The sequence below is a fragment of the Zootoca vivipara genome, chromosome 9, assembly GCF_963506605.1.
Source record: "Zootoca vivipara chromosome 9, rZooViv1.1, whole genome shotgun sequence".
Lineage (NCBI taxonomy): Eukaryota > Metazoa > Chordata > Lepidosauria > Squamata > Lacertidae > Zootoca > Zootoca vivipara.
This window is the reverse complement of record NC_083284.1, coordinates 69,018,962-69,032,701: the sequence shown is the minus strand read 5'-3', so window position 1 is coordinate 69,032,701 and position 13,740 is coordinate 69,018,962. Positions and strand designations below refer to the sequence as shown.

Below are 13,740 nucleotides of genomic sequence, written 5' to 3'. Positions count from 1 at the left end.
ATCTTAACTAGTGGTCCACAGGATGGTACCACCATATTGGCCTGAATAGAAGCCGTATCCACAAATAAGCTATACCTTTAAAATTCAAGTGAAAAAAAGACAATACCCAAATATAAGCTGCCCCCTTAAAATTTTGCAGGCACTCACACCTGTAAATGGCAAATGTTTCAGTAGCGAAGGCCCACTTTTATAAGGTTGCAAATTTAAGCTGCACTTTAACTTTTCACGGTTGGAAATTGGAAAAAGAAAAGAAAAGTGTGGCTTATATTTGTCCAATACAGTCCGTGCACTACTTGTATCAGTTGGGGAGATTCACAGCAGCAGAAAATGTTTTTCCCTTTTTTATCCATATGTGGCACATAAGCCAAAACACAGTGCCATAAGCAATAAATGTCACCATCATTGTATACTGAAAGCTCCTGTCTCTCCCACCCCAAGTGCAGATTTACGTTAGTGAATGGCAGATGGGAGGAACTGCATGATCTGAAAAGGCTGTGAATTTTGAAGAGTCTCATTTGAGATGGATTTTTTGCCCATCTTTCTTCAGGAAAGCACGATGCCCAGGAGACCCTGAGGAAAAAGGAAGGAGGCTGCGGATAGCAAAAGTTATCTGCTAAGGGAGCCAATTAGCTAGCATCTGAGAGAGAAGAGCCCAGCACTTCCTTTGCTTTCGCCCCCCAAAAGGTTACCAAACCTTATGTAACAAGTCTAAGAATATTGTTGTTTTGCAACAGAATTATTGAGCCCGGGGCATGGCAGGGCTTTCCACAGAAAAATGTATAGTAGGAACTGTTTGCATATCAATTCACTATCTATCAGGCCTGATATGAAATTGCTCAGGTAAAAATCACAGAGGGTTGGGTGTGAGGAGTTGATCTTCATTTTCCAAAATATAAAAAGGCTCAAAATGACAGGCACACTTTCATCTCTCTCTCTCCCCCCTCCCTCCCTTTCCTCCCTGCCCTATTTTGGTCTGCTTCCATATACAATATTGGGTAGAAACAACAACAACAACATCATTATACTGCATCTAATTAAACTTCACCCAAATGCCCAACCAATGTATTATTCAATGCCAAATTTTCTTCATTTGATAAGGTGGGGGGAAGATTTCTTGCAGTGAGGAAATTGACAGGTAGATGCTCTGAAAAGTGTGGGGTGATTAACAGGAAGACATAAACGCCACACAGGGAAACCAGGATGAATGCCCATTGCCGTGTGTATAACCTCCCTGGAAACAATTCAAAACTGCTCAGTAGAGAATGGACACAGTCTAACCTCCATGTCAGCTTTCTGCAAACAAATCAGGACGAATGCATAACAGATTGTCTGCAGGAGGGCTAAGGCAGGCAGAGTGGTAAAGGAAGGGCAAGGTTTGGTGTGCACGAGTCTTAAATGTGCTCTTTTCTCATGTGGGGACTCAAATAAAGCGTGACCTGAGTCTTTGAGGCCTTATGACCATGGGAAGCTGCTGACCCAGGGGGAAAGCCCACCAAGGGCGAGAGCAGATGGCAGGCACAGTCAACATCTCCCAGCATGGTGCGTCGATGGGAAACTGGTTTTAGAGTGTGCGTGAGAGAGAAATCCCTGCTTTTTGAGAGGCACAATAAATTCTTCTACTCAGGTGACCTCTTCCCCATCCTCGGCAGAAGGTGAGGTGGTGGCACCCCCACACCAGGACTTAAAAAACACCCCATTTACTTTTAAATTAGGAACACGGGATGCTGCCTTATACAGAGTCAGACCATTGGATCATCATCATCTCTCCAGGGTTTTAGCACCGAGGGCCTTCTGGCGGTTCCCTCGTTGCAAGAAGCCAAGTTGCAGGGAACTAGGCAGAGGGCCTTCTCGGTGGTGGCGCCTGCCCTGTGGAACGCCCTCCCAACAGATGTCAAAGAGGAAAACAACTACCAGACTTTTAGAAGACAACCCTGTTCAGGGAGGCTTTTAATATTTAATGTTTAATGTTTAATAGATTACTGTGTTTTATTTCTCTGTTGGAAGACGCCCAGAGTGGCTGGGGAAACCCAGCCAGATGGGCGGGCAGGGTATAAATAATATATTATTATTATTATTATTATTATTATTATTATTATTATTATTATTATTATTATTATTTCAGGCAGGAGTTTCACCCAGACCTATCTTGGGTTGCCAAGGATTGAAATTCTGCATTCCAAGCAGATGTTCTGCCACTGAGCTATGGCTCTTCCAGTTTGTTGCATATGTTCCTAAGGAAATAAAGCTTCCCCTTGAGAGGACAGTATAGATAGTATAGACAGTACCGTACTGTATAGATACATATAAACAAAAGGCTGCTGCTACTGCTGCTACTGGAAAGATTAAATTCTTCAAATTAGTTTCTTCAAATCCTCCTCTTAACAAGAAAGCTTCGCTTCAAAACAATGCCAACAGTCTTCCCAGTTGTGTGCTGCATTTCCTGTGCTTGCTGCCCAAAGTACCAGACAATCTAAGCAAGCAGCTGTCTGCAATCCTCTATGCGTTTGAAGAAGAGCAATACAGTCAGACAGAAGCATCTCTCAGTGCCGCAGCTTTTAAAAATATTTCTACGGTAATCTGTAGGGAAAACATTCAGCTTTCAAGATATACAACGGTTGATGTTGATGCAGCGCTGAAGTTTTTTTTTTATGTAGTCAAAATGCCACCATGCTCTCCACACAAAAGACGGAAGTCTCAAAATGCTCTAGGAAACCCAGTGGTTTGCAGAAGTAAATTATATAAAGGGGGCAACTTCCCTCCTAACAACAAAAAGAAAAACGTGTGCATTTGTGCTTGTGTAAAGCGTGTAAAGCAGGCATCCCCAAACTGCGGCCCTCCAGATGTTTTGGCCTACAACTCTCATGATCCCTAGCTAACAGGACCAGTGGTCGGGGAAGATGGGAATTGTAGTCCAAAACATCTGGAGGGCCGAAGTTTGGGGTGCCTGGTGTAAAGGAACAGGGAGAAAACAGGTGCAATTGCCCCCCTCCCCCAGCTGGGAGGCTCTCTCGCTGCAGACAACCTTTTTTCCCCATTTCTTGCAGGGTCCTAATTTGTTACCTTCGTAATTCTCAGCCACTTCCCACCCACTTTTGAATGGATGAAGGGAGCAGCACAAACACACACCTCAAATTTTGTTTTTTAAAAATGTACACGCTATTTCAAGGACACTTAAATAAACTCCAGGAAACTATCCCATTGCCTTACTTCCCTGATCTTTACAACCACTGACTGTGTCAATTTGAGAAACTACATCCTCCACGGCTGACTCAACCGTGTTAAAGCAAATGGTTAATGAACCAATTTTGTTGCACCCTCTGAAATAACAGCTGCAGCTGCACACAGTCAAATCAACCCGTGTTTAACTTCCCACCATCTCTCTGCAATTTATATGCTCGTGGATATTTAGGTACAATGGACAAGAGAGGCAGAGAAGGAGTGAGCAAAGAAAGCCTTTTTGCAGATCATAAAATCCATATTGGAAAGCAACCCATTAAGAGATAACTAAGGAGAAAGAAGCTAAGAATGAAAGCAGGCCTGATTTTTCAGTGGCCTTTCCCTCATTGCTGACCTTTTCTGAACTGTGTGTTTTACAGCTCAATATTCATACCAGTAACTCATGTGTATTCAAACCACTTCCACAACTCTCGATACACCTGCCTGCCTCATAGAAAAGGCTATCAACGGCTACTAGCCAGGATGGCTACATTATACCTCCAGTGTTAGAGGCAGTAAGTCTCTGTATGCTAGTTGTTGGGAATCTCAAGTGGGGGGAGAGCTTTTGCCCTCAGCAATTGTGGCTATTTGCTCTGTGCAAGGAGCAAAGAAAGCTGCCTTACACCAACTCAGACCACTGGGTCCATCTAGCTAAGTATAAGGTAAAGGTAAAGGGACCCCTGACCATTAGGTCCAGTCGTGACCGACTCTGGGGTTGCGGCGCTCATCTCGCGTTATTGGCCGAGGGAGCCGGTGTACAGCTTCCAGGTCATGTGGCCAGCATGATAAAGCCGCTTCTGGCGAACCAAAGCAGCACACGGAAACGCCGTTTACCTTCCTGCCGGAGCGGTACCTATTTATCTACTTGCACTTGGATTTGCTTTCAAACCGCTAGGTTGGCAGGAGCAGGGACTGAGCAACGGGAGCTCACCCCGTCGCGGGGATTCGAACCGCCAACCTTCTGATCGGCAAGCCCTAGGCTCTGTGGTTAGACCACAGCGCCTCCCGTATAGCTAAGTATAACTGACACCTATTGGCAGCTATTCTCAATTGATAATTTCAGGCAGAGATACCCAGTTGACCCTGAGATGCTGTGCATTCAAAGCACATGCTCTGCCACTCACCTATGGCCCCTAAGAGGGAAAGGGGCAACTCTGCCGTCTAGACAATGCTGCCCTGGACGAACCCATTGGTCAGATTCAGTGAAAGGCAGTTTTCTGTGGCCCATGATCACTCAAAGCATGTTTAACAACTTCAGTTAATGGGAGAATTCGGCAGATACTTAAAACATTTTCCAATGAAACCAGCGAGACTGCGTAATGCTTAAGTTTGGCGGGATCATGCTCATCTTGTTAGGAAGGAAGTGACCAAAATATCTGTCAAATCTCATGTGCTTCCTGATGGCTCCATCTAGTGGCTCTATTATTATTGTATTATACACATCAAACTGTTTTTCTAGGAATTATGTCTTCAGGCCACAAAACAGGCAAGTACAAAGGGTGGCCTGAGAAGTTTCTTGAATGTGAATTTCAGCAAGAGGTGGAGAACCTCAAACTTTGGAGCCATATTTTTGCCCATGGTGCCATTTTGGCCAAGCGACACCCACTTGCCCTATACCTTATGTCATATATGACTTTAAGCTCTGCATACCTGAATGATTGCTTTGGCTTGGGAAAACTAATACTGTTTAAACATTAAATGACAACTTCAGTGTGCATCTTTAAATGACAATCTTTGGCAACGAAAGTTAGTGGAGCCCATATCTCAAACTCTTTGCATTATTCAATCCCTGAGCATGCTCCCTGTGGCACAGTCTGCCAGCATTTTCACAATCACTGGCCCCAAACCAACAAAGAGTTATTTGTACTTAAGAGGCTCTCAAGGCAGCAAATCACTAAGCCTAAACAAGAACATAGGGCTGCATCCAACATTAGAGTAGACCCACTGAAATTCATGGATGCAATTAATTTAGGCCTGTAAATTTCAATGGCCTGTGTAAAACTTCATTGGCTACATCCTACAGAATTTACTTCAAAGAAAAATATTGGCATGCTGAAAATAAAATACATCCCAGTCACTGAGCAAGATATTCGAAAGAGATCTTTTGAAGAGAGATTCTTAAATCTGCCTTTATGAAACTCGTTATTGCGGTCTGGACTTCCAATCGGTTTTGGATGATGTATCAATACGTTGCCCAGCCCTAGCATCCGACTGCCTTCTCTACTCTGATAGCATACACCCAGCAGATAGACACATGGCAGATGACCTGAACCCTAGTTAGGCAGGAACACACTTCAGACCCCAGCAGCCAAATGTCATAACCTTGTGCTGAACATGTAGAGCTCAGTGGAGTAGGAGCCAGCCTACCAGAAGAGTATCTGAGGTGTACTTGCCTGGAGGCAGTCAGTATCCAAAGCCAGGTCCAGTCCTAGTAGTGCAGGCGAACATGTGCAATCCACATGGTCAGAGAATCCAAAGGTCAGGGGCCAAGGGTCAAGGCAAGCAGGAAGCAGCAAAGTAGGACCAGAAAATACAAGTGTTGTTTGCAGCATCTGACTGCTGCTGGAAGCTCTGCTCAAGAAGGCTGAAGCCAGCTGGTTCTCATCAGCACCTGATCAGCTACAGGTGGGAGTCACTCCCCCTTCAGGCTGCTGTTCAGCAAAGCTGACTCCTAGCCCATGACACCAGATTATATGAAGTTTTATTAAGCGTTTAAAAAGTGAGGCAAAGAGGAGGACAAAGTAAACTGGAAAGTAACAGCTCTTTAGCTCAAATCTACCTAGGCTGGCCTAGCTACTTACAAACAGGCTTATGGTCTCCTTGCAAGTAACACAGCACAGGTCATGGATAGGCAAACTAAGGCCCGGGGGCTGGATCCGGCCCAATCGCCTTCTAAATCCGGTCCGCCGACAGTCTGGGAATCATTATGTTTTTACATGAGTAGAATGTGTCCTTCTATTTAAAATGCATCCCTGGGTTATTTGTGGGGCGTAGGAATTTGTTCATTTTCTTTTTTCAAAATATAATCCTGCCCCCCCCCCAAGGTCTGAGGGACAGTGGACTGGCCGCCGGCTGAAAATGTTTGCTGACCCCTCGCATAGGTGGTCAATTGCAGGGTTTTCCTATGGGCCCTGAGGTGAGGGACCTCATGACAGAATGTGAAAGACAACAGCCCAATTTGGAGGGTTTCCTACCTGCATTGGATCGAGTGGCAGCTGACATGTTTTGACCAATCCAAGCACATGTCACACCTGGGAGGTAACTAGTGTGACACCTTGCCAAGACTTGGGAAAGTTGGCCAGCATCCTCTGGGGGCAAAGATGGTTATCCCTGGTGGAAATTGCCACTGGATTTCTCAATCTTTCCTGCCAGACACAACCTACCGTATTTTGAGTTTGTGGATTCAGGACTGATGGACTTGCCTTGCTCAAGCAAAATGGAACAAGGGAGCAGGGCTTTTTGTCCGCACTCATTATTATGAACCTTACCTCAAAGGGGGTCAAAGACCTCAAAACTCTGGACTCCAAACCGGTGTGTCTGCATTAGGTTTTGGTCATCCCATTTTGTTCTAAATAGTTATGAACTGTAGTTGCTGCACATTTTAAGCACGCTTTGAAAGAGTATGTAGCACTACCCATGTGCCATGGTGTATCAAGAAGCACAGACAAGAGAACAGATCTCTGGGCCGAGAGGCTTATTATCTACTGTATAAATATACAGTAGATCATAGGAGAATCAAGGGAAGAACAGGACAGAGGCAGGGATAAGTAGAGCAAGGAAGAATTCCTTTAGTTACATGTGTTTAGGATGACCCTCCCCCATAAGCAGTTCTTGCCGTCACTCCCTTCCTGCTGCAGCGTCCCATATCATGTGAGCAGATCACCAGGGAAAGATGCAGACAGCTGCAGAGGGAACCCCACATGTCAGGATCAAAAGCACTGATTCTTCAATATTTAAAAATACGTTTACTATTTTATGCTTTCGTTCGTGGCAACTTACAATTTTGGTCAAGCTATATTAGTATGCCAACTAGAAGTTAATTATACACAAATTGTGCTTGGGCTACCAACTGTTCTCCCAATAGTCAGTTAATAACATAATTAACATGGTCAGTACTTGATGCATTTCATTTCCCCCTGGCCTTATAAATTCCCACCTGCTGTACCTCTGACATCATATATTGAAGGACCACTAATCTGGTCCTTCAAACTTTGGCCAGTGACCCTGCCCACTGGTCAAAGTTGTCCTGCAAGGGTGGGGGAAAATAAGGATCTGTTCAGAACTGTTATTCCACTCCTGGCTTAGTATCTCACCCCATCCCCATGTGTAACTCAGGAAAATGCTTCATGCTTCTGATGAAGTGGACTGTAATCTGTGAACCCTTACGCCATAAAATATTGGTAGTCATAGGTACCAGCTATAATTAGAGGCAAAGGAGCACATTTCAACAAGAAATGCAGGTGAGCTAAAACAAAAGCATGCTGTACGACTTCCTAACTAACCAAGATTCCCAATGTGATAGGACCATGAAAACAAGAGGCTCCCCTGAACAGACACAAAAAGGCACTCTGAATTCAGCTGAGATCACATAAAAGGACATAGAGAAGGGATATGAGTTGAGGGAATTCATTAATAACTTGTCCTTGCAAAGGTGGGAGGCAGGTCACTTACAAAATTGATTTAACTGATGCCAAAGAAAGACCCAGTTAACAGAATTTTTACTGCAGAAAGGAGCTGTATGAAAAGTGTTCCATTTTCAAACCAAAAGACATACACCCTTTAGCCAGGTAAAACAGTGTCATTAAAAATGAAGTTTTGATGGACGATTGGGTGGTAGACAAAGAGATAATGCATTATCTTCAATTAAGTGAAGAAGTGACTCCAATAGAAATGGATTGCATCCATTAGGAGAGCATCAGGGTGGCCCAGAATGTTAGCTTTTATGTCTAGGTTCATCAAAGAAAGCCTCAGCCACTGAACATTCTTGTGTTTAACCTCAGTTTTTGCTCTGTAAAATGGAAATATAACCAACGTGCATTACAAAATTACTGACAGAATGAAGACGTTGTACGGCAAACCCTCCTGCTTACTAAAATTGTTTTACTGCTTTCAAAATTGTCAATAGATATCATCCCTCTGGAACTGAACTTTACAGAAAATGAAGCAAAACTGGAATCTAAGTGGCTTTGGAGCTGAAGAATGAGGGAACATTATATATTGTCATTATTGTATTGTATTTCATTTTGTGATTCTACCTTTATTATTAATGCTAGATTTTTATTGTTTAGCTACTCTAGACTCTCATGACAGGAAGGGGTGTACTTAAGAATTAATATAATAAGGTCCAACATTTGGGGCTTACATTTCTTGCACAGCAGTCCCCTTGCACTTTAGTAAACAACTTTTTAAACTGAGGGGTGGTTTTCGAACTTCCATGGAAAGGGAAAATGTCAAAACCTGTCTAGGCATGTCCAAGCTTTTTGGTATGCATAAAACAGCTCTCTGGATCCCAACTTTAGGTACATCATCCTAACATCTCAAGTTTCACACTTCACGTTTCAAAACATCACTCACCAACAACTCCAGGATTAACTCTGAAGTTATTGCTAAAGGGAAATCTGAATGTTAAACATTTGCCAGCCAGTTTTTTATTGATATGTTACTGATGTTTTTACTGACATGTCACTCATGGATTTTTTACTGTTGTTGCACTATTTTTATGTTGTGTAAGGTTGTACACAGCCTTGCTGTATTCCCTATGGAAGTGTGGTGTGAAAATAATTAAATAAAACCCTGCACACGCCTGTAACACAGGAAGCCTGAATGAAAACTCACTTTGTCGAGTAGAAGTGCTGAATGACATGAGTTCTGGCTGTCTTCTGCAATTGAGGGAGAGGCAGTACAAACTTAACAGAACACACACAACTTTCTATAAAGAACCCGACTAGATCAGGATGTGTTAAGTGCTGGGCCCTTAAAATTTTGAATTGGAAACATTTTAATAGTGTTCTTTTTCCTTGTGCAAGGAGGTCCTGGATAGAAGCACCAGCCTTGAACTTACCATTTTGGCAGTTACAGGTAGGTAGCTGTGTTGGTCTGCCGTAGTCAAAACAAAATTAAAAAAATTCCTTCCAGTAGCACCTTAGAGACCAACTAAGTTTGTCATTGGTATGAGCTTTCGTGTGCATTTTGGCAGTGTGTCTCTACTCGGCAATTGAAATGTCAGGTTTTAGGCACAACACCCCACCACCCAACTGTCTGAACCAATATGGTGCATATGGCTTTTAGAGAAAGTTATTTATTTTACACATTTAAATATAAAAGTGAAATGTGATGGACATACCTAAGAGAGAGAATGTTAACATGTAAAAAAAATACTGTCCAATTCTGCATCTCAAAACAGAATCTTATAATGAAAGATTCACAGAGTAACAGATCTTCTGCAAAAATGTCGCAGATATACTTTTAAAAAGTAAAAAATATTTCAAAATGGCAGCTCTCTCCTACTCCCCGCTCAACGTACCCATGTCTGTAAACTGTGGAAAATTATTCATACCATGGAAGAAAAGTTCCATTTAAATCCTTTCAAGGATAATGTCCAGTGTCACTACACAGTAGTTTCATGTTTCCATAACCCAGTCCTGATATTGCCAGTGCTGTCAGCAGTCAGTAATGTCGCGTCCTGGGCACTGCTTTTTAGTGGCCCATTCTGGACAGCCAAATTTAAGCCATAGGACTTCTGCTGCCCTTCCAGCTCGGCCACTATGGGCTTCCTAAGTACATCCTTTTTGAAGTTTGTTGGCACTGTCTTTTCGGTATTCCTGTGTCCTTTCTGAAGAGTGCTGCATGCGTCACCGCTGCTGTCTTGCTGAGACTGGTTATACTGTCGCTCCCTGTAGGCCAAATAAGCTCTTCGGCTCCTTGAATGCCCTTCGCTGATACTTTGACGAGGTCTGGGCATGCCATTTTGGATGCTTCCTTCCACGCTGGTGGGGACATCGTAAGCATACTCCCGCAAGACTGTTAGCCTGCTGGCACGGTGCCCTTTACTCCTGTTTTTGTGATGGCGACCTGGGTGCCCATTTGTCCGTAAAGGTACCTCTAAAGGGGCCACATGCATTTTGATCTCATTGTCTACTGAGTGCTCAGTAAGGCTGTTATCGAGAGGAGGGCCTGTGTTCAGTGCCAAGGGTCCTGCGGGACACTGAGCTGCTGCAGCCTGTATATTGGTCAGCTTACAGCCCGGAGAAGAATTTTTTAAGCTTGGCGCACTTTTATTAGTGCATGACGACTCCGCACTGCTATTGGTGCACTTGGCAGGTTCCCCGTTTGCCCCGCTCGCGCTGGAAGAGGGCTGAATGTTAACTTGTACCGAGTATGTGCTCCTTCCAGGGCAGCAGGTTGTGATCCAAGCATGCCGGACATCTTCCCGATTGATGCAATGATGTGTTATTAGAAAACCACTAAGACTTAAACACACAACTCCAAAAAAGCAGCTAAATACCAAATCCAAGGGGTAGTATAAAGAAACAGCAAAGGCCCCGACAATCCACAGGGCCACGTACAGAAATAAAGTGAGGCTCACGCCCAGAAGCTGAGCATGGAAACTGTGCTCATTCTCCAAAGCTGAAGTGGAAACCAGCGACACAGACATTGAATCCTGGTGGTTGAGGTCGCTATGTTCATTGGTAGCTAAACGCTGCTGCTCCTCAGCTGGCTCTTTAAGTTCAAATTTACGCTCAGGGTGCCTCTTCAGTTGTATAAATATGCTGAGGAAATACATGCAGTTGACAAAAATAATGAAGCTGGAAGGTCCATAAAATGCTCCCAAGCTTGGTTCCCATGCCATCCAACAACTGCAATAATACAAAAGAAGCAAAATGTGAGAAAGGCATCACTTTTCATGTTATTCTTAATAATGATTTCACTTAAATATATCCACCCAAATACTTATCAAGGAGACAATACTCACTATGCTGCATGAGGCCTGCTTCCATAATTCCTTATATTTGCAGCAGCTGTTATCCCACAGACTATCACAGGGATGCCACCACCGATTAGGTAGAACCTAAAAAACAAAGCAGATGCCACTTAGCAGTTACAACAATTAAAGGCACACTCCAACTCCATAGTATGATTGGAAAGCTAGCCCCAGTTCTTAGGCTGGGATAGCACATGGAAAGCAGTAAACCCACCCCTCCAAAAAAGTTTAAATGCTGGTGGTTAAAAGCTGAAAGGCAGGGACATCAAGGTAGCTGTTTCTGAAATGCTACCAAATGCCACGTACGGGGCCAGCTAGATAGATGCATCGGTGTAGTCTCAAGGCATGGATGAGAGAGGATGGGGTTGAGAGAAGCGGTTTGGCTTTCTCAGACCAGGGTTGGGGAACCTCAGACTTGCTGGTCGAAAGTAGGCCACCATTTCTCCATTTCTCTGACTGCTTTGCACCTTCCTTGGGGTTTTTCTGGCTGGCTGGCATGTATCGAACTCTGATAATGCATCTTGCTTGCCTAGACCCAGGATAGAGAGGGATGTGCAAGTGTGTGTAAAGGTAAAGGTAACCTGTTCATTTACTGCTCTGGCCCTGCACGCCAGAGGCTTGAAGCCCCCAGAGGGTTTCCCATTTGGGAATTTTGCCTTCTGGTGCGAGAACGTTCTCCACCCAATTTCAGGTACTGGCCCACTCTGACTAGCAGTGGTTCTGCAGGATGTCAAGTGAGTATCTTTCCCATCACCTGCTTCCTGATCCTGCCCAGAAAGCATACGGTCTGCCACTGAGGTAAGGTGTCTGCCCCCAGCTCCTTCAAAAGCAGAGCTATACAAGGAATATTCCAAATGGATTTCACTTCCTGTGCTCTCTTAGGCGTGCAAGAGAAAAATTATTTTGTATGACAAATTAACACAATGAGGCTATAAAGTTCCATTGAGTTTCGAAAAAAGCTGATCAGTTTCTGCCACCTTGTGGACAAAGTCAGATTAAACTAGTTTAATGGACAATGGCTGAAATATCTGTATGAAATATTAAACACACATTTTGAACCCTTGACAGAAGGGATTTTGAATGAGAAAAGAAAGCAAGGCCATTTGTGGCACCTTCAAAGCCCCTTCAGCTGCAGACTGACTGCAAAGTCTTCTACTGAAGCCAATAGAGTTTGAAGCCAATTGGGTGATCTCCCCAATTAAAGCTGGAAGAAAGTGAATACACTCCCCCCAACCCCCCCCCTAATTTCTGGTGAAGTGCACACCAAGAGTTTATCCAGTTTGCAACCTGTTTTAGCATATAATGGAAGTTGGCTTGAATACAGTTTTACCCATTCTGCTTAATTTCATGGCTTTATTTTAACTGCTCATTTTACTGTCTTATTTCTGTAGTGTTTCGCTTATTTATTGTTATTTATATATTTACTGAACGCTATCCTGGAACTGAAATCTTCTAAAATAAATAAAAATAATCTTCATTAGCTTGTAAATCATAAACATTGAAAGCAGTAAGTCAACCTAAAATATTTACATATGCTTTTTGATCTCATCTTGACCACCACTAGAACAACAAGCTACTCTCCCCCTGTTATACCCAAAACTTGGCCCCCATGGAGATGCTCTGAGCATGCTGGTCATTTTTATGTTCCTCAGTTTTTCACTAATAATCACCTAGAACTTGTAGAGTTCCATTCAAAGTAGAGAAATCCCAAGAACAACACACTAATTTAAGCAGAAGCTGAACAATAATATTTCTTACCTAAGCATTGGCCTAGGAGGTGGGGGCGGTTCATCAGGATCCTGACACCTCTTTGCCTTCCTAGTGACTTGCTTATAGATGTTTCTAGAAGTGACTCCTGTCCACAGTAACGTAGCAAGTGTAGAATAGTGCAGAATTATCCCAACCTGAAAAATATACAATAAGACAATTAATGCATTCGCTTAAGAGAGATACGGTCTATTGTATGCTTAACACACACACAGGCACTCAAGCACTTCTTCCACAACCTACTTACCAACTTAAGCCAATACCTACTTGCTTAATTATGACAAGATAATTTTTAACTCTTGGTTGGACAACTTGTTTTGCAATGGTTGTTTATTGCCCTTATAACCGCTAGTAAGAAAGAGAACCACAACTACACACCCCATTTATTAAGAAAACAGGCTGTTCAAAACATAACATTTAATTCCCAGGAAACATACAAATTGGCTGAAAGGCTGCAGTTTCTGAGAGGCCACCTACTCATTTAACTTTAATGAACCATTTGGGTACTTTATATTGGTATACATGGGAAAGTGCAGTTACAACGTTGTGTTTGTATATCGGCACTAAAGTACAAATTGCTTCATGAAGAGTTCCTGAAACCACTTATCTGCAATACTAATGGGCATGATTCCTGACTGGATTAAATTCTAGATCAGTGCTTTGCAATCAGTGCTTTTTTGTATGGATTATAACTTTATTATCACTGGGATGGTGTCTTGTAAAGGTAAAGGGACCCCTGACCATTAGGTCCAGTCGTGACCGACTCTGGGGTTGCG

General features: G+C 43.3%; 1 protein-coding gene across 2 annotated transcripts in view; it reads right to left on the bottom strand.

Moving 5' to 3' along the window:
* Positions 1-9,494: 9,494 nt before the first annotated feature.
* ADGRA3 (adhesion G protein-coupled receptor A3) overlaps positions 9,495-13,740 on the bottom strand; it is a 47,181-nt gene continuing 42,935 nt past the window's right edge. For both annotated transcript variants that reach the window (XM_035112025.2, XM_060278949.1), the window contains 3 exons: positions 12,956-13,101; positions 11,189-11,284; positions 9,495-11,072 (listed from right to left, as the gene is read on the bottom strand). In XM_035112025.2, coding sequence (XP_034967916.2) covers positions 9,824-11,072; positions 11,189-11,284; positions 12,956-13,101 — 1,491 coding nt within the window. In that variant the 3' untranslated portion in view covers positions 9,495-9,823. The remainder of the gene's footprint in view (positions 11,073-11,188; positions 11,285-12,955; positions 13,102-13,740) is intronic.